The sequence below is a fragment of the Hyperolius riggenbachi genome, chromosome 11, assembly GCF_040937935.1.
Source record: "Hyperolius riggenbachi isolate aHypRig1 chromosome 11, aHypRig1.pri, whole genome shotgun sequence".
NCBI classification, from domain to species: domain Eukaryota; kingdom Metazoa; phylum Chordata; class Amphibia; order Anura; family Hyperoliidae; genus Hyperolius; species Hyperolius riggenbachi.
Window position 1 is genome coordinate 32,608,920 of NC_090656.1, and position 18,755 is coordinate 32,627,674.

An 18,755-nucleotide genomic window follows, 5' to 3' on the forward strand; every position below is an offset into this window, starting at 1 on the left:
AGTGAGAAGTTAGAAAATGGAAGAGAGAAGAAATGATTGATATTCGCCATGTAATTTGTTTATATTGGTTGATCCACAATCAGCCTGCAGGTCATCTTATTTACTACTGGCAGACATGAAAAAAACTAGATAGCAACAACTGCTATCCTTTATAATAAAACCCCTGTGTCCTTGCATGTGCTTTCTCTGTGTAGCTGGGTCCGTGCTTTTTGCTATTGCGCATGTGTGCAGCATGGACCCAACCTCACAGAGACAGGAGGACAGGGGCCAGGGAGCCGGGCGGACGGCCAGGTGTGCGGCGGGAGCGCAGTAACATGCGGCGGCGAGAAACATAGACCCTAGAGCCCGGGCTTGGGTCTGCTAGTTATCTATAACCACAACCCCTAACGATGCGTTAGGCTAAAACGTTAGATGGATATATATAGGTAGTTGGAAACAGCCGTTGTTTCCCATAATGCAACATAGCTCCCACAGTGTTATGTCAGGACCTAGGTGCTGATAATACTCTGTGGGAGGGGTTTCACCACAATATCAGCCATACCTGATCTATTTGAGAAGAGGTAAAGATTTCTCATGGGAAAGGGGTTATCAGTTCCTCTTGAATGAAAAAACGCAAACCACACACACAAATGTTATTAAACACACCCGGCACAAGTAACAACCAAAGGAAAGTAATCCCTGAAAATGGGCTGCGTCACTCGTGTGTACTCTTGAAAAATAGTTGTTGGCAATAACTGGTTTTAGCACAAGTTAAAAACCATTAACCACCCTGGCGTTCTATTAAGATCGCCAGGGCGGCTGCGGGAGGTTTTTTTTTTAAATAAAAAAAAAACTATTTCATGCAGCCAACTGAAAGTTGGCTGCATGAAAGCCCACTAGAGGGCGCTCCGGAGGCGTTCTTCCGATCGCCTCCGGCGCCCAGAATAAACAAGGAAGGCCGCAATGAGCGGCCTTCCTTGTTTTGCTTACATCGTCGCCATAGCGACGAGCGGAGTGACGTCATGGACGTCAGCCGACGTCCTGACGTCAGCCGCCTCCGATCCAGCCCTTAGCGCTGGCCGGAACTTTTTGTTCCGGCTACGCTGGGCTCAGGCGGCTGGAGGGACCCTCTTTCGCCGCTGCTCGCGGCGGATCGCCGCAGAGCGGCGGCGATCAGGCAGCACACGCGGCTGGCAAAGTGCCGGCTGCGTGTGCTGCTCTTTATTTGATGAAAATCGGCCCAGCAGGGCCTGAGCGGCAGCCTCCGGCGGTGATGCCGCCCGGCTGGTAAAAAATCAAAAGAATGACTTTCAACACCACCACATGTTTTCTTGATGAGAAATATTATAACTTGTGACCAATGCTGCAGCCTGTTATGAAGGGCAAGATTTCCCCTATGCAAGTTCGGACCTGGGCCGACCTCCTCTACTGCGCCTGCGCAAGCGCCGCTGTCAATCAAGTGCAAGTTGTCCGCGGTGTACTGAGCAGGTGCCGCTGTCAATCAAGTGCAGCTACACTAAACTAAACTTGGTATATTTTATCAGGGTTTAGGCCATATGCATGAAACGTAACATATGGCAATAAGTCAGTCAGCACATAGTAAGAATACGATATTCGTTGTAGAGCTAAACATCTAAAATCAGAACAATTATTCCTTTCCTCTGTCCCGGCAGACCAAGCTACAAGTGGAATATGGAGAAGCCTTTGTCTCGGCTTTGGAGAACCTGCTTTGGGAATTTTTGCATCGCCTGGAGACCGTCCGCAGCCAACAGGTACTCAGTAACAGGAAGTGCTCATTGAATGGTAGTTTTATGTCAGCTGAATGACTGGTCTAATTTATGCATGTATTATTCTAAGCCAGGTAATTGGCTGTCAGCAGACGTGACGGATGAATGCTTAGACAATGGCAGTATTCTGCAAATGTCTGAACGTGTGAAGCAATAACAAACAATACTAAACATTCCACCTCTGTATGTTGCAAAGGCTTTCCTGAAACTAGCACAAAAACTGAAAACACAGGATATGTTAAACCCTACTAGGTAATGATGAGAGTCTCATCTTAAAGGACAACCAAAGTGACACGTGACATAATGAGATAGACAATGTGTATGTATAGCGTCAAGCACAGAAATGACTAGGCTATGTTTCTTTTTTTTTTTCTCTACCTGAATGAGTTAAAGTGGATCCGAGGTGAAATTTTACTCATTGCATAATTGTGTTCCTTTCCTATTGCTTATAGGGCATTCCTCAAGCCAAATACTTTTTTGTTTTAATACTCTAATTCCCTATAAACTAAATAAACCACGCCCACAGGTTTTCAGAGAGCCTTGGCAGTAGCAAGGGCTCATGGGAGCTCAGTCTGGGCAGGAGGAGGAGAAGGTGTTACTAGCCATTGATTGCAGAGGGGAGGAGGGGGGATTAGGTTTTTTCACAGGCTGAGTTCTCAAGATACAGATAATCCTGCCTCTGTGTAATGTTTACAAACAACATGGCTGCTGTCATTGTATCACAGGAAGAAATAATCATTTTCTATTAAAGCTGTTTGCAGCTAAATTTGCTGTGTAATCCATCTAAACTTTAGATAAGATATATAGACAAGTTACTTGTTATAGATAGTTTTTCATCTCAGATCCGCTTTAAAGTTTTTATGTACATTAAAACTGGACCAATCCAAATTGGCTGAAAGTGCATTTGATTGGCGCAGATTCCAACAGTATACAACTTGCAGCACAACAGTAAAAGGTTTTTGTTTTTGTTTTTTTATTATTTCTTTAAGCAACTTCTTCTGGAAGATAGAAAAGATGAGAATGAAGCAACAGAGGTACAATAGATTTTACATTTATATTTACATAAACATACATACATAGTGGCAATTGCAATTGACTGGGAAAGTGATAGATGATGTGCAAAGTTTCTGCCACTTTAGCAAATCCACTCTGGGATTTGGTGTTCAGATGAGATAAGATGGCTGATTTGGTCAGTCCAGGAAGTCCCTGATCAAAAGGCCTTTGCATTTTGTACTGGTAAGGACACCTGTTCATTTATTCTATTTAGGACAAACGCTAGGTGTGCACCCAGTAGAGAGGAATATTAGCTTTATTTATAACTTGACCACCTCAAAACATTTGGCACCAGAGCCTTCAGTGATGCTACCCTTCATCTGGAATTCCTTCCCAATCAGGGCATCTTTATTCGTGGAGACATTTAAATGAAAACAGAGAAGCCACCCATTTAGTCTGGCATTTATGAGTAGTGTTGGTGTTTGAACTTGGGACAGGATAATTTCAGCACCAGACAGCGGGATGTGGTGCATTTCATACGTCCTTCTTCCAGCCTGGAAGGAGAAAGTATCGCAGTTAAATGTAACCCACCCCATCGTGCTGTTGGTGCTGAATGTATCTGATTGGGTGCCAGGCCATGTGGTCGCAAATTCAAGCATCAACACTATTTATGATCGTGTGACCTTTTCCCCTGTAGCATTTTCCAAACCTCAACCGTGTACTGATCTGTGACAAGTCTGTGTGGTTTGAGTCCTTTTTAGGAGAAAAGCGCTTTTGTTTGTTTACATTGTTTTCATAGTTAGTCGCCACAGGTTTTGTTTTGTTTTGCTTCCTGTTTAATTGTATAACATGTAAGTGTAAGGGCCGGTTCACACTTGCGTTGAAGTGGCAAAAGAATCCCTGATAACGGATCTGATCACCGGTCGATCGGATCCATTTTCACTCCGTTCCGCTGCTTCTGTTTCCCCCCAGACCCCGCTCCCGAAGTGCGTTTTTCTATTTAGAACGGTCCGTTTCTTCACTAGTGTGAAGAAACGTTCTGTTTTCTCATTGCCTTCAGCTTTTGTTTCCATTCCGCTGGGCTCAGCGGTCCAGAAAAATTGGTGCAGCGGGAAACAGCGGATCATTGGGAACAGTTCCGTTTGAATGGACAGATGTGAATGGATCCATAGGTTAACATTGGATCCGTTCCCTTCCGATTTTAAGTTTTGAGTTTTTTAACTCAAATGTAAGCCGGGCCTTAAAGGGAACCCAAGTTGAGATGGATATGGACGCTGACATGTTTGTTTCCTTTTAAAGAATCTACATTGCTTGGCTGTCCTGCTGATCCTCTGCGTCTATTACTTTAAGGCATAGACTCTGAACAAGCATGCACATCAGATGTCTATGACAAATCTGATAAGATAAGTTGCATGCTAGTTTCAGGTGTGTGATTTAGACCCTACTGACCAGAATGATCAGCAGGACAGCCAGGCAACTGGGATTGTTTAAAAGGAAATAAATATGGCAACTCCATAAGCCTCTCACCCTGGGTTCCTTTTAAAGACTGTCTTGTTTTCACCATGCCTGTCCCAGAAGGCTAAACACCCGCTACCCCTCCCGTGTGTTACACCCGCTACCAGCAGCCTTTCTAGCTACCAGCCGCTAATAACATGTTCCTACTGCAAAATGCAGAGTACACTGGAAAGACGGCAGTGTTTTCTTGTGTGCTTGCTATGCAGTTTTAGTGTCCTTGCTGACCTCTATTCAGTTAGATGGCAATGCACCAAAAATGCAGCATGTATTGCATTCACCGATCGCAGTGTGTGTGTGTTGGCAGACACTCAGGGGAAGTTGGATCCAAGGAGAGGGCCCCATAGGTTGTTGCTGTACCGAGGCTCAAATTGACAATGTTTTAACCAGAAACCCTTTCATCCTCTGGATGGGAAAGCAAGTGTACTACTGTTCTTTACTGCTTACAGTGATGCACATTTGAAGCTATCCAGGGCCACATAAAATGGCAAGGAAGGCGCATTGCCATGCCATTGCAGCGGGCCTTGTATGTGACACCTGTGGTCTAGATGAAAACCAATTACCTACCAGTATGTCTTTGGTGTGTGGGAGGAAACCCCAAGAAACACAGGGAAAACTCTATACAGAGTAAGCTACATAGAATCAATGTGGAGCAAATTCAACTGAAATCTCCCAAACTTTCCAGTCCCGTTTTTGATAGATCATACTTTACAAATCGAATTAGCAATTCATTTTAAATGCCACAAAAGGTTTTTGGCCAGATGTCATCTGAATGATTGAATCTCCCATGATTCTATTGGTTTATTGAGTGCTTTACATTCCCCCTCTAGCTGTTTAAACCAGCGCAACTTGTCTAAAAGGGGCTTAAAGTGTACCTGAGCCGACGCTCGGATACACAAAATACAAAAAATACACACAAAAAGAGAGGGAAGCCCCAGGAACCTATTGAGGCTTCCCTCGGTGGTCTGATGTCCCCCGTCGCTGAGCTGCTTAAAATATATTCAGAAAATAAAACACAGGATCCGTTTACTAAGTAATCATAAACACTTAGAAATCCCTATGCAAGACTTCCGGTTCCGGCGCCCTGGAGAGAAGACGCTAGTCGCTGAGCTCCGGTGGTAACTCCTATCCCGCACTATAGAGCTGCAGCAAAGGCACCCCACAAGCCTCACCGGATAGTGCACGGAACCCGCAGACAGCCCGGGGGGACAGTGGACCAAGAATGGATCGCTATCTTACGAGAGCAGAGAAGCGCGACCAAGCCCGGAAAGACACGCCCAAGATGGCGCCGAAAAATAAAACGAAGGGCTCGCGCCGCCAGTCTCCAGAGCGGAAACAAAATACAGAGGGAGGACAGGACTGGTCGGATCCCCCACATACCCAAGACTGGGATATGGATTCGGAGGGTACGACTGAAGGAGGTGAGCCACACATGCAATACGCTAAGATCGCCAAGGCAGTGGTAGAGCAGCTCCGACCCGACCTAGAGGCCATGATCCAGACAGCCATTACGCAATCACTTAAAAAGGTGCACAAAGAGCTACAGACTCACACCACACGTATCTCTCAAGCAGAAAGGCGCATTTCAAACATAGAAGATGATCATGCGGCCCAGAAAAACACCACGAAGGCACTACTAAAAAGTAATAAGGAGATGTATGATAAACTTCAGGATCTCGAGAATAGGTCCCGACGCAATAATTTGAGAGTAGTAGGCCTACCTGAAACCTACAAATCAGAGCTGCTCCCAAAATTCTGCTCCGAGACAATTCCGGAAATATTAGGCCTAGAAGCCACGTACAAGGTTGAGCGGGCTCACCGAGTAGGCCCTCCGCAATCTAATGAGTCTAAACGGGGACCACGATTAGTGATGGTGCGATACTTGGATTTTGCCGATAAAACATCCATACTTCGTGCTTACAGACAAAATGGCCAGCTTATAGAATATGAAGGACACAAGATCAGACTCTTTAACGATTTCTCGCTAGAGGTCTCTAAACAAAGGCAGAAATTCAATGCTGCGTGTGCTGAGTGCGTACGAAGGCAATGGAAATTTACCCTGCAGTATCCGGCCATTCTGAAATTAACAGACGATAAAGACACGGTCCAAGTCTTTAAAACACCGCAAGAAGCTGATCTATACTTTGCTACGTTCCCAGAGGAATCTCCCTCATCTGAACCTGAAACACAAAATGAAGATCTGTGACGTTCTTTTATTATGGCGAATATTCTTTTTTGGAGGTTGGGGTGCCGCCACACAAAACAAAGGCGATGTAGTCCCTGCAAACATAGAAGGGGTGATTTTAACTTTTCCCTCCTTAGGTACTTATCAGCTAAAATAGAGACTGCTGCCTACGTATGAAAAGGGATAGGTGTTGTTCCACTGGGGAGGTAGACGCAGATGCGGTTCATCAGGGGAAGAAGTGAAGTCATGTTATGGTTATACTTTATCATTTTAAGTTATCTGTTATGTAGAAGCCTACCGTTAATGTTAAGTAATACTTTTAGACGCAAAACAGGTAAAAATGTTTATACAAATGTGGGGTTGGGGGGTCTGCAGCTTAAGCAGAAGGGAAGGGTGTCACCGTCTCTGGGAAGGTTAAATGTGCAACATGCTTCTTATATGATATATTTGCAAAATAAATACACTTTGAGTCTGAGAAATGAAGTACACACTGTGCAGTTGGAACGTTATGGGACTTAGATCCCCAAATAAACGCAACCTAGTGTTGCGTCATCTCAAAAAACAAAAAATTGATATCGCATTACTACAGGAAACACACCTTACCTCAGATCAATTTCCATACATGAGAAAACAATGGGTAGGCCAAGTTTTTGGCTCTGCAGCATACGAAAAAAAAGCAGGAGTATTGATACTCATACATAAAAATATCAAAGGCACAGTGTTGCATCATCAAACGGACTCAAAGGGCAGATGGGTAAAGATAACCATAAAACTAGGGGAAGAAATCTTGAACATACTCAATATTTATGGCCCAAATGACGACAATAATCATTACTTAAAGGAGATTGGCAACATGATCTTACAACATAACTCATGTAAGTGGTTAGTAGGAGGGGATTGCAACACAGTACCTAACACTAAAGAAGACAGATCTAACATAAAAAGAAAAACACCTAAACTTTATCAAAAAAAGTCTGACCAGCTTAGCACTTTCCTACAAGACACAGGCCTTATTGATATCTGGAGAACTCAACACCCTTATGAAAGAGCTTTTACATTTTACTCAGCTCCACATGATATCTGGACAAGAATTGATCTCTTCCTAGTACCAGATACACTTATATCCCAGATAATAGACTCAGATATTTCAGATATGATAATCTCTGACCACTCCCCAATCCTGCTGACACTCAAAGAAACAACACCAAGAGGGACAGATATCATATGGAGGTTCCCTACACAGTTATACCAGGATGGACAATTTGCTGCCCTCCTTAAACAATGGTGGTATGAGTACTAACAGGACAACAAAGAACACCAATCTGATCCTAGACTTTTCTGGGAAACCGCTAAGCCAGTTTTAAGAGGGAGAATAATAGCCTACATGGCACACAGAAAGAAAGAGGCAAACACTAAATATCTAAAAGCAGTTCAAAAAGTGAGGTCTGCACTGGAAAAGTTCCAAGCCCATCCCAATCCAGAAACGAAGCTACAATGGGTCAAGCAAAAACTAGAAGTAGACATATGGCTTAAAAATAAAGAGTCTTTAATAGGCTAATACCAACAAATTAAATATAGAAGGTACGGGAACAAAATGGGAAGATTGCTCAGCACTCTCCTTAAAGGCCCAAGACAGCCCACCTCCTTGTCAAGTCTGAAAGATGCTAAAGGAAAGTTAATAACTGATCCAGCAAACATAGTCAATTGTTTTCAACAATTTTATGCTAAACTATATGATGACCAGTATATATCAGACACCACCCCTGTTAAAACATTACTAAAAAATCTACACCTGCCTAAACTATCAGAATCTGATCTAGGCTTTCTGAATGGAGAAATAACCCAGCCAGAAATAATAGGCACAATCAAAGCCTTGAGCAATCATAAAGCACCAGGACCTGATGGTTTATCAGCAGAATTTTATAAATTACTGCAAACTGAGATATCTCCCACATTACAGAACCTATTCAACAAAATTTTGCTGGATGGCATAATGCCCAGATCAGATAAAATGGCCCATATAAAACTACTACCAAAACCTGGGAAAGACCTCACAGATCCGGCAGCATATCGGCCTATATCTTTAATTAACCAAGACATTAAAATACTGACAAAGATCATGGCTGATAGGCTGGCGGATCTTATGCATAAGTTGGTGAGTCCTGCACAAACAGGTTTCATTAGAAACAGGTCAGCTGTCATGAATATTCGCAAAGTAATTACAGTATTAGATCATACTAAAACATATCCCATTACCAGTAAACACTATGCACTCCTACTACTTGACGCAGAAAAAGCGTTTGATAATGTTAAATGGCATTGGCTAAATGCTGTCCTTCAAAACATGAACTTTAAGGGCTCATTTTGTAAATTAATAAAAGCCTTGCATGATGGTCCTTCGGCACAAATTAGCATTCCAGGCTTCCTCTCCACAAAATTTGATCTCAAAAAAGGAACTCGCCAAGGTTGTCCCCTATCCCCTCTATTATACAAATTAGCATTAACACCCATGATACGTACCCTCCAAAAGCACCTTACAGGCATCACCATAGGATCGGAAGAAGTAAAGCAAGCCATCTTTGCTGATGACATGCTGTTATTCATGGCTAAACCCCACGAAGAGCTAGACCTAGCAATAAATATAATCAACCAATTTGGACAACATAGTGGATTCAAAATTAATATGGACAAGAGTGACCTTATTTGCTTATCATCCTCTTCAAATCTACCCACAATCATGAAAGACTCCCCTATCAAAATAAAATCACAAGTGAAGTACTTAGGAATCACACTAACCAGAGATCCAGGTACACTCTATAATCTCAATTATGGTCCTCTAATTAAGGACATCAAAAGAATATTGGATAGATGGGAATCCCTACCACTCAATTTAATGGGCAGAGCTGCTGTAATCAAATCAGTCTGCTTCGGAAAACTCTTATACCCACTTCAAACGATCCCTTTATTATTAAAGCATAAAGATATTACAACCCTGGAAAGAGCTTTTAATAAATTTTTATGGAAAGGCCGCAAAATAAGAATTGCATATACAAAACTAAAAATACCTAAGGAATGGGGTGGGCTTGGACTACCTAATATCAGGTCCTATAATTTAGCCTGTCTATTTAGGCACATCAGAGACTGGGAAAGACAGACTAGCATATACTCAAATTACACCCTAGAAAAAGCATTTATAGAACCTTGGTTACCCATGGCACTACTACATACCCCTTTTAGAAACCTACCCGCCAGACTCAAACAAAGCAGAATGGTTATTGATACATGGGCAGCATGGAAACAGCTATGCAAATGTCATGAACAGCCATACCAGATAACAAAATGTATGCCTCTATGGGGTCATCCGGGGTTCCCACCCAGCATTGCTCATAAAGGCTTCATGGTGTGGGAGGACAAAGGAATCACAAAACTGGGGAATATATGGTCACTTCGCAATAAAAGATGGCTCACATTCTATGAGCTAAGAACATTGTATAATATTCCCAAATCGCATTTCCTGTATTATGCACAATTAAAATCATATGTATCGGGCATAGTGGACAAGGTGGGAGATGCCATGAACCTGAATCCCTTCGATAATTTTCTTAACCCACAAACTACAAAAATGTCCTTATCGGATATCCAAATGAGGCTATCAAACAACAATGTAGAGAAGCTAGCCCAACACAATCTAAAATTGTGGGCCAGAGATATACCAGAGGATGATTTAAGCACTAAAATCATAGAAGGAAATAAATTGATACGCTCATTGATCATAGATGAAACATGGAGGGAATCCCATCTAAAAATGATACATAGAGCAAAATATGCTTTCAATATTAAATACAAAAAAAATCCACCTGGCTATCAACCACATTGTCCAAAATGCCTAGTAGAACATGCAAATATGTTTCATTGCTTATGGGATTGCAAATATATAGCTGAGTTCTGGGGGAAAGTTCAAAAATATATACTTTTAATATGTAAACATACAGTAGTGCTATCCCCGCAGCTATGTCTCTTCAACTATCCCACCCAACAAGAAGACACAATGACAGAAGGAAAAAAAAACACTCCTGGGCTTCCCCCTATAGCTCATCTCATCATCATAGCAGCACGCAAAGTCATCTATAATAAATGGATATTTCCCAGTATCCCATCTGTATGGGATGTAAAGCAAGAATTACTACACATGATGGCACTAGATAAACTAGAAACCCAACAAGATCTGGAAAAGAAAACAAAGCGCTTCTTCACTGTGTGGAAATGCTTTATTTCATACTCTTATTCAACAGCCGAAATCCAATCATTTATGACACCATTTAAATATACGTCATGGTATGCTGAAAAAGACCTATCAAATAGCCTTGGTAAACTTAAAATTTACTAGTAGAAACAGATATGAACAGCTGTAAAAGCAGAGACGCAAATCAAACTCGATGACCAACCAACTGCAAACTATGTTTTATTTCATAAACTTACCTGCACAACCACCAGGTTCCCTCGATAGAGACGGTGACAAGGGGAGGGAGGCGGGTGGGAAGGGAAAAAGGGGGTGGGAGGTAAAAAAAAGAAAAAAGGAGAAAAGGGGGGGGGGAAGGGGTTTTTTAATTGACCTCTGCCTTGGAATGTCCTATTTCATCAGGAATATGTGTGATTCCTTAGGATACATGTAATAGCTTTTCTTATATGCTTTTGGACTCCCAGGGGAGATGTGTTAAAATTGAAAACTCAATAAAACGTTTTAAAAAAAATAAATAAACATATTCTGAGGCCAAAAAAAAAAAAAAAGAAAAGAAATCCCTATGCAAGGTGACAAAATACTTGTCTTGGACCGTACAAACTCAAATACTGTATAGCAGTATTTTTCAGTACAAATGACAGTACCTTTGCAGCTTAGCCTATGTGCTTCTCTCACATCAGGTAGCTCTATACTGGGTGCAGTGGCCTTTTATTTCCAGCTGAGTAGTCCTCACGGGGTAAACACCCAAACTGTGGTGTGGCTTACTTTGCTCACCTAAGCACCTGTCATGTTGCTTTTATATGTTAGTTTGTGGTAAATAAGTTAATATTTTTAAGCAGGAGGCGGCTTTAGTAAGATCAGTATTGTGTTTTAAACCATACAATAAAACTTTTAAAGCAGGAGGATTAGCCAAACTATGCCAGAGAAAAAAAACACATATATAAGTAGATAAATACTTGATCTACTTACATAACACATGTATTATACTGTCCACATTTTGATTTCAGTGAATGTTATATAGTAAATGACGAGAATTCTGTTCCTGGTGGGGGCCATGTCTTTTGCCCACAGTTAAAGCTAACTCGTGATGTCATTTCTGCCCTTTACTTTTTTTCTTGTCTCCTCCAATTGCTGAGTCACCTCAGCCTTGCTTGTAAACACAAGTGAGTAGGGGATTAGGTTTCAGATAAGCAGCTGGCAGGGAAATAAAGGGAAGAGGAGGAATAGATTATAGATAAAAAGAACCCCCAGCATGCAATTCTTTGGCACCGACTACTAAAGGGCCAGTGCTCCTTAAAGAGAACTCGAGGTGGCATTTCATTACGTTAGTGGGGCACAGAGGCTGGTTGTGCACACTAACACCAGCCTCTGTTGCCCCATCGTGTGCCTCAAAGACCTTCCTGCTCGCCGCTATAGCCCCCGCAGTGCTGGCGACACACAGCGCGTCGCCAGCACAATGTTTACCCTAGCGCTGTCTGTCAGCGCCGCTCCCCCGCCTCCTCCGCATCGTCGCTACCCGCCCGCGTCCCTTCCCTCCAATCAGCGGGAGGGAAGGGACGCGGGCGGGTAGCGGCGATGCAGGGGAGCGGCGCTGACAGACAGCGCTAGGGTAAACATTGTGCTGGCGACACGCTGCGTGTCGCCAGCACTGCGGGGGTAAAGCGACGAGCAGGGGGGTCTTTGAGGCACACGATGGGGCAACAGAGGCTGGTGTTAGTGTGCACAACGAGCCTCTGTGCCCCACTAACGTAATGAAATGCCACCTCGGGTTCTCTTTAAGTATGTGATAACTCCAAATCATAACAGCAGAAACAGTTTTGAAAGTTTTGAATATAGGCTTAGCATCTTTATCACTTAATACACTCAGACTAGTTGCTGTTGAAATTTGATTTTTATGGTGACGATACCGCTTTAAAGACTGACGATAATACCTTTTTCATTTTCACTTCCTAGGTGCGTAAATCCACCCAGCATTCAGACTCTGAGATGGAGAATCTTGATTGCACTCCTGTGCTTCCTGTCTCATCGAGTAAGTTGCAGAGCCCCTAGTGGAGATGGCCTCTGTGTTCAGGATCTCATCACATGACCACAAGTCATGTGACTGGACTGTTATAGCTACCTTTCAAAAGTGCATTCTTTTTTTCTATGCACTCTTAAGTTTTTCATAGTCTGTTTGACAGAGCATGTGTCTTCTAAAGGAGATGTTATTTTGTAGATGATGTTCATCTCTTTATTTAATAAATATCAGTTATAGATATTACCAGACTGATTGTTGGTGTAAAATGTTAACTCTCAGATACATTTATTAAAGGATACCTGAGGTGACATGTGACCTGATGAGATAGACATGGGTATGTACAGTGCCTAGCACACAAATAACTAGGCTGTGTTCCTTTTTTTCTTTCTCTGCCTGAAATAGTTAAATATCAGGTATATAAGTAGCTGACTCAGTCCTGACTCAGACAGGAAATGACTACAGTGCGACCCTCACTGATAAGAAATTCCAGCTATAAAACACTTTCCTAGCAGAAAATGGCTTCAGAGAGCAGGAAAGAGATAAAATGGGTCAATAGTTCATAGATTTTAGCTCTGGCATAGTTCAATGAATGTGTCATTGAGCAAAAACAATAAAACTGTTAAAACTTAAAAAGTAGATTTAAACATAAAATAAAACTGTGGAATATCTTTAAAAAGTCTTTTTTAGGAGAAGGAAGATAGATACAATCAATTATTTAATTTAGCTTATTTTCGCCTCAGGTGTCATTTAAGAAAAATTACAAGACTAAATCACTCAATCAAGTAGACAAATGAGTTAAAACAGTTTATTATTATTTATTTACAGGCAATTTATTTAACTTACAGGCAAATTAAAAAATCAGTTTAGTCATATTGTATTGTACTAATTTCACTTAAGGTGTGTTGAGGTACAAAGTTATATACATAAGTATAGGTTTGAAAATAATAAACAAAAAGAAAAAACTGATAAGCATATTGATTACAACTGTTTCCTGTTATGTATAAGGGAAAATTGAGATTGGAAATGTGACCCATAATGAGATTGAATCCAAGGGCTCCAAATTTTTTAAAAGATTGTTACAGAATCCGATGATAAACTTTTCAAGTATTCATTAACCAGTTCCAGATCATTCAGTCGCATATATATGCCCCTGAAAACCCCTCTTAGGGATCAGAGGCGTATATATGCGTACTGCGTACTTTTTTTTTTTTTTTTTTTATGTGCGCCATGCATTATCACTTGTCACTGCTGAGCACTGATCAGTGAATGGGAACATATGTTCCCAAAGCTAATCAAAGTGCCTGTGAGTGAAAGATCACTGCTTCAGCCAGAAGTCAGTGAAAGGAAAGTAAAACACACACGTGTACTGTTCTATGTACACAGGATAAAGTGTGAGGACATCTAGTGGACATAAATTGAAATAAAAATACATTAGAAAAACAACCCCCTATAGCTAGTAACCCGTTCTGCCCCCACCACCACCACCACCACCATAGTTACAAAATAAAACACCTGTTAAAAAAAGAAAGCTAACATGACAGCCCCAGTCACAAGGAAAAAAGCAGGTCGGGCACCAGTTCAATGCTTCAGTGTAATTTTAATCCAAGAAGGTACAGTATATTACATCAGAAAAGTGAACAGGGTGGCCTGACAGCCGTTTCGCAGGTCTCCCTGCTTCCTCAGAGGCCAGCATTTAAAGAGAACCCGAGGTGGGGATCTTAGTTTAATCTATACACAGAGGCTGGGTCTGGCTATAGTGCCAAGCCTCTGTTGCTACTGGAATAATCCCTAAATCCCCCCTGCGCTCTGCACGAGCCCATAAATTACAGCCGCGCTGTCGGGCTCTGTTTACCATTCTAGTGCCACTCACGCCGCTCCCCCGCCTCCTGCGGAGCGCCGATCCCCGCTCACGTCCCTTCCCTCGCCGTTGATTAGAGAGAAGGGACTCAGGCAGGGACCAGCGCTCCGCAGGAGGCGGGGGAGCGGCGTGAGTGACACTAGAAAGGTAAACAGAGCCAGACAGCGCGGCTGTAATTTATGGGCTCGTGCAGAGCACAGGGGGGATTTAGGGAATATTCAACTAGCAACAGAGGCTGGGCACTATAGCCAGGCCCAGCCTCTGTGTATAGATTTAACTCTAAGATCCCCACCTCGGGTTCTCTTTAACATGACAGCATTTTAAAAAAAATACGTAAGTAGTAGTATGTATGCAATTCCTCTTCATAACATTCTGGAGTATATGCAAATTGCTATTTTAAAAACTTAAGCACCAACTTTTCTAATTTCCAATATTTTTGACAGTCTCAAAACTTTTGGCCAGGACTGTAATGTCACTAGCTGTCCCTCAGAGGGTCACACAATCTAATTCCTACCACAGTCGTATGTCCATCCTAACATCGGGCCAATTTTAGGCGGAAGCCAATTAACTTATCTGTATGTTTTTGGGATATGGGAGAAAACCGGAGTGCCTGGAGGAAACCCACACAGACACGGGGAGAACAAACTCCATGCAAATAGTTAGTTCTCTGGCTGGGATTCGAACCAGGGACCCAGCACTGCAAGGCAAGAGCACTATCCAGGGCCGGATTTACAGCTCAGGAGCCTATAGGCACAGAAGTTCTGGTGCTTAAGCTCTGCCCCTCAGCTAAGGCCACACCCCCAAGTCACACCCCTTTTCTTAGGAAATAAAACCATGCAAGATAATGTAGATCTTACCAATGCCATGCAGAATTTACCAAATATATGCCAATATTGCCTACTGTAGTCATGTCTCTGTAGTGTATTTATCATAGTCTAGGGCCAATTTAGGGAGAAGCCAATTAACTTATCTGTAGGTATCTGGTGTGTGGGAGGAAACACATGTAGACACAGGGGAGAACATACAAACTCCATGCAGATAGTGCGCTGGCTGGGATTCAAACTGAGGACCCAGCTCTGTAAGGCGAGAGTTGTAGAGGGTGGCACACGAAAGACTGGCCCCGCTGCCTGTCTTGAACGTGACTATACATGCAAATGCTGGTTGGCCTGTCTTCATGTGCCTCTTGCTCTATCCCTACTGCAGCCTGGGTCACCTGCATTTATGTATGAGAGCGTTACCCATACAGCAGCAAATACAGGCAACACAGGCTTTAATAAAGCTGTAGAGGGCACACACAGCGGGGACTGATCAAGAGGTGTACAGTGTACTGGTCAGCAGCTGCCTGTAAACCCGCACATGTGACAGGTAACAGGGCCAGTCTTTCGTGCACCACCCTGTATAAAGATAGCTTGTGGCCTAGACAAGAAATCCAGTACACTCAAAAACAGGCGCTTGTAAAAAAAAAAAAAGTGCTTTGTGAATCCGACAGGGTGGTGGAATAAAGATTAATGTAGTGCCTCGATCAGGGCAATGACCAGTAGAAAGAGCGCCGATAAAATAGCAGGCAGTGGGGTCAGCAGCTATGCAAAGTGTGGTTACAAATGGCAAATCTGGCACCCACTACTTTATTGGCTGATGGCCGGGCCCTTTACCGGTCCTAACCGCAAGAATTTACATTAATCCATCGCCCCCTCCACAAAGCCTAACTCCAGTTGCCCCCCCAACAGTCCCTGCAAAAACCATTCCATACCACCACCACCACATAAAACATGTCTCGGCTACCGATGTCTGGATCCCTCGGGAGGTGAGTAAAAGCGCCCGCTGTGCGTTATACTCTGCATTGAGTTCCCGGCGGCTTACCGCCAGGCAGGTTTAAAAAAACAAAAAAACACGTGTACTGCAGATGCCCCACACACACACACACACACACACACACACACACACACACACACACACACACACACACACACACACACACACTGCACAAGCAACACACACTGCACAAGCAACACACATACACTGCAGGTGCAATACACTGCACACACACACACACACTGGAGATGCAACACACACACACACTGGAGATGCAACACACACACACACACACACCACAAGCAACACACACATACACTGCAGGTGCAATACACTGGAGATGCTACACACACACACACACACACACACACACACACACACACACACTCACACACACACACTGCACGTGCAACTCACACACACACCCACACCCACGCGATGCAACACACATACACTGCAGGTGCAATACACTGCACATGCAACACACACACACACTGCACAAGCAACACACACTGCACAAGCAACACACTCATACACTGCAGGTGCAATACACTGCACATGCAACACACACACACACACTGGAGATGCAACACACACACACACACACACACACACACTACACAAGCAACACACACATACACACACTACACAAGCAACACACACATACACTGCAGGTGCAATACACTGCACATGCAACACACACACACACACTGGAGATGCAACACACACACACACACACACACACACACACTGCACAAGCAACACACACATACACTGCAGGTGCAATACACTGCACATGCAACACACACACACACACACTGCACATGCAACACACACAAGATGCAACACACACACACACTGCACATGCAACACACACACACACACACACACACACACACACACACACACACACACACACTGAAGATACAACACACTGCACATGCAACACGCAAACTGGAGGGGCAACACACAGACACACACAAACTACAGATGCAAAATAAACACACTGAGAAAAAATAAGTTGCCACAGCCTTGCACTGTGTTGTGACCATGCCCATCGCATGTGTGACTGTCTCCCTGGCTGGAGCTGCACCACCACACACGAGACTCAAGGGGAGCTGTAGCCTACAAGCTGTGTGCAGATAATCCCTGTAGGCTACTGAATGCTGCACCACCACTGTGATTCCTGTGAAATTCCTCTTCCTCCATCGCACCACTTGAAAGGGTGGGGGGGGGGGGGGAAGGCTTTTTTGATGGATTGCTAAATTGCCCAGCTCCGCCCCCTCCCACCTTCCTGGTAGTTCCCCTCCACAATTCCGGTGGTGTGCTGCATCATGATAATAATTCCAGTATTTGTATAGCACCTTTTTCCTGTCGGACTCAAATCGCTTGCGAGGCAGCCACAAGTGCACACTCAGTAGGCAGTAGCAGTTTTAGGGAGACTTGCCCAAGAAACTCCTTACTGATTAGGTGCAGCTTACTGAACAGGCAGAGCTGAGATTTGAACCCTGGTCTCCTGTGTCAGAGGCAGAGCCCTTAACCAGTACACCATTCTAATAGGGGCACAGATGCCTTCTTATGGCCACAGGGGACACTTGCTGACAGAATTGCTGTCAGACTACAGCTGGACCTGATCGGCATCGCAGAGCTGGGGAGGGGAGCCGCCTCTGAGACATAAGGCGCTTGTAGGCTCATACCCACAATGCCTTATGGGAAATCCAGCCCTGGCACTATCCTCTATGCCACCACGCTGCATTATACGTTACCTGTTCATGGCGATCGCCTCTCCTCCACTTCCTAATTAGGTAGCAAGTGCCATGCAGCCAGCCAATCACTATGCAACTTCAGTCCCCACGTGGTGATTGGATGGCACTTGCAAACTAACTAGCAAGTGGAGGAGATGCGATCGTCGGGAGTAAGTTATGTATATTAAAGATTCTGCTGCACTTTCTGCATAATACAATATTAGGTACAGGACCGCCCCGCCCAGGAGCTATTGTTACGCCACTGAACTAGAGTCTTATACCAGAATCTTTTTATATAAAAATGTGTACTTGTAGTTATATACAAAAAGTATACAACTGTAACTATACTACCTGCTCCTCGCTCCTGCGGAGACGCATCCTCTTCCGGCTTGCACTCCACGGACTCTTCCTCCTCTGCTAGCGTGCGTCCCAAGGGGCGCACGCCGTACCCCAGGGGGCGCCGCGCGTTCCGGAGGTGACGTCACCAGGTCATTTTAAGCCTTCCGGGAACGCCGCGCCGCGCCAGTTATAGCGTCTGCTAGGCTAGCTAGGTAGCTGTTCGTGAAGCTGAGCGAGTTAGTGAGTGTTGTATTCTGTGTATCCGTATTGCCTTCCGTGTACCGACCT

At 43.7% G+C, this 18,755-nt stretch overlaps 1 protein-coding gene across 3 annotated transcripts in view; it reads left to right on the forward strand.

Annotated features, from left to right (window-relative positions):
• Positions 1 to 18,755, forward strand: part of TINF2 (TERF1 interacting nuclear factor 2) — a 65,609-nt gene that overhangs the window by 31,094 nt on the left and 15,760 nt on the right. For 2 of the 3 annotated variants that reach the window (XM_068261793.1, XM_068261791.1), the window contains 3 exons: positions 1,653 to 1,751; positions 2,756 to 2,800; positions 12,650 to 12,725. In XM_068261793.1, coding sequence (XP_068117894.1) covers positions 1,653 to 1,751; positions 2,756 to 2,800; positions 12,650 to 12,725 — 220 coding nt within the window. The remainder of the gene's footprint in view (positions 1 to 1,652; positions 1,752 to 2,755; positions 2,801 to 12,649; positions 12,726 to 18,755) is intronic. The other variant, XM_068261792.1, reaches the window with a different exon arrangement.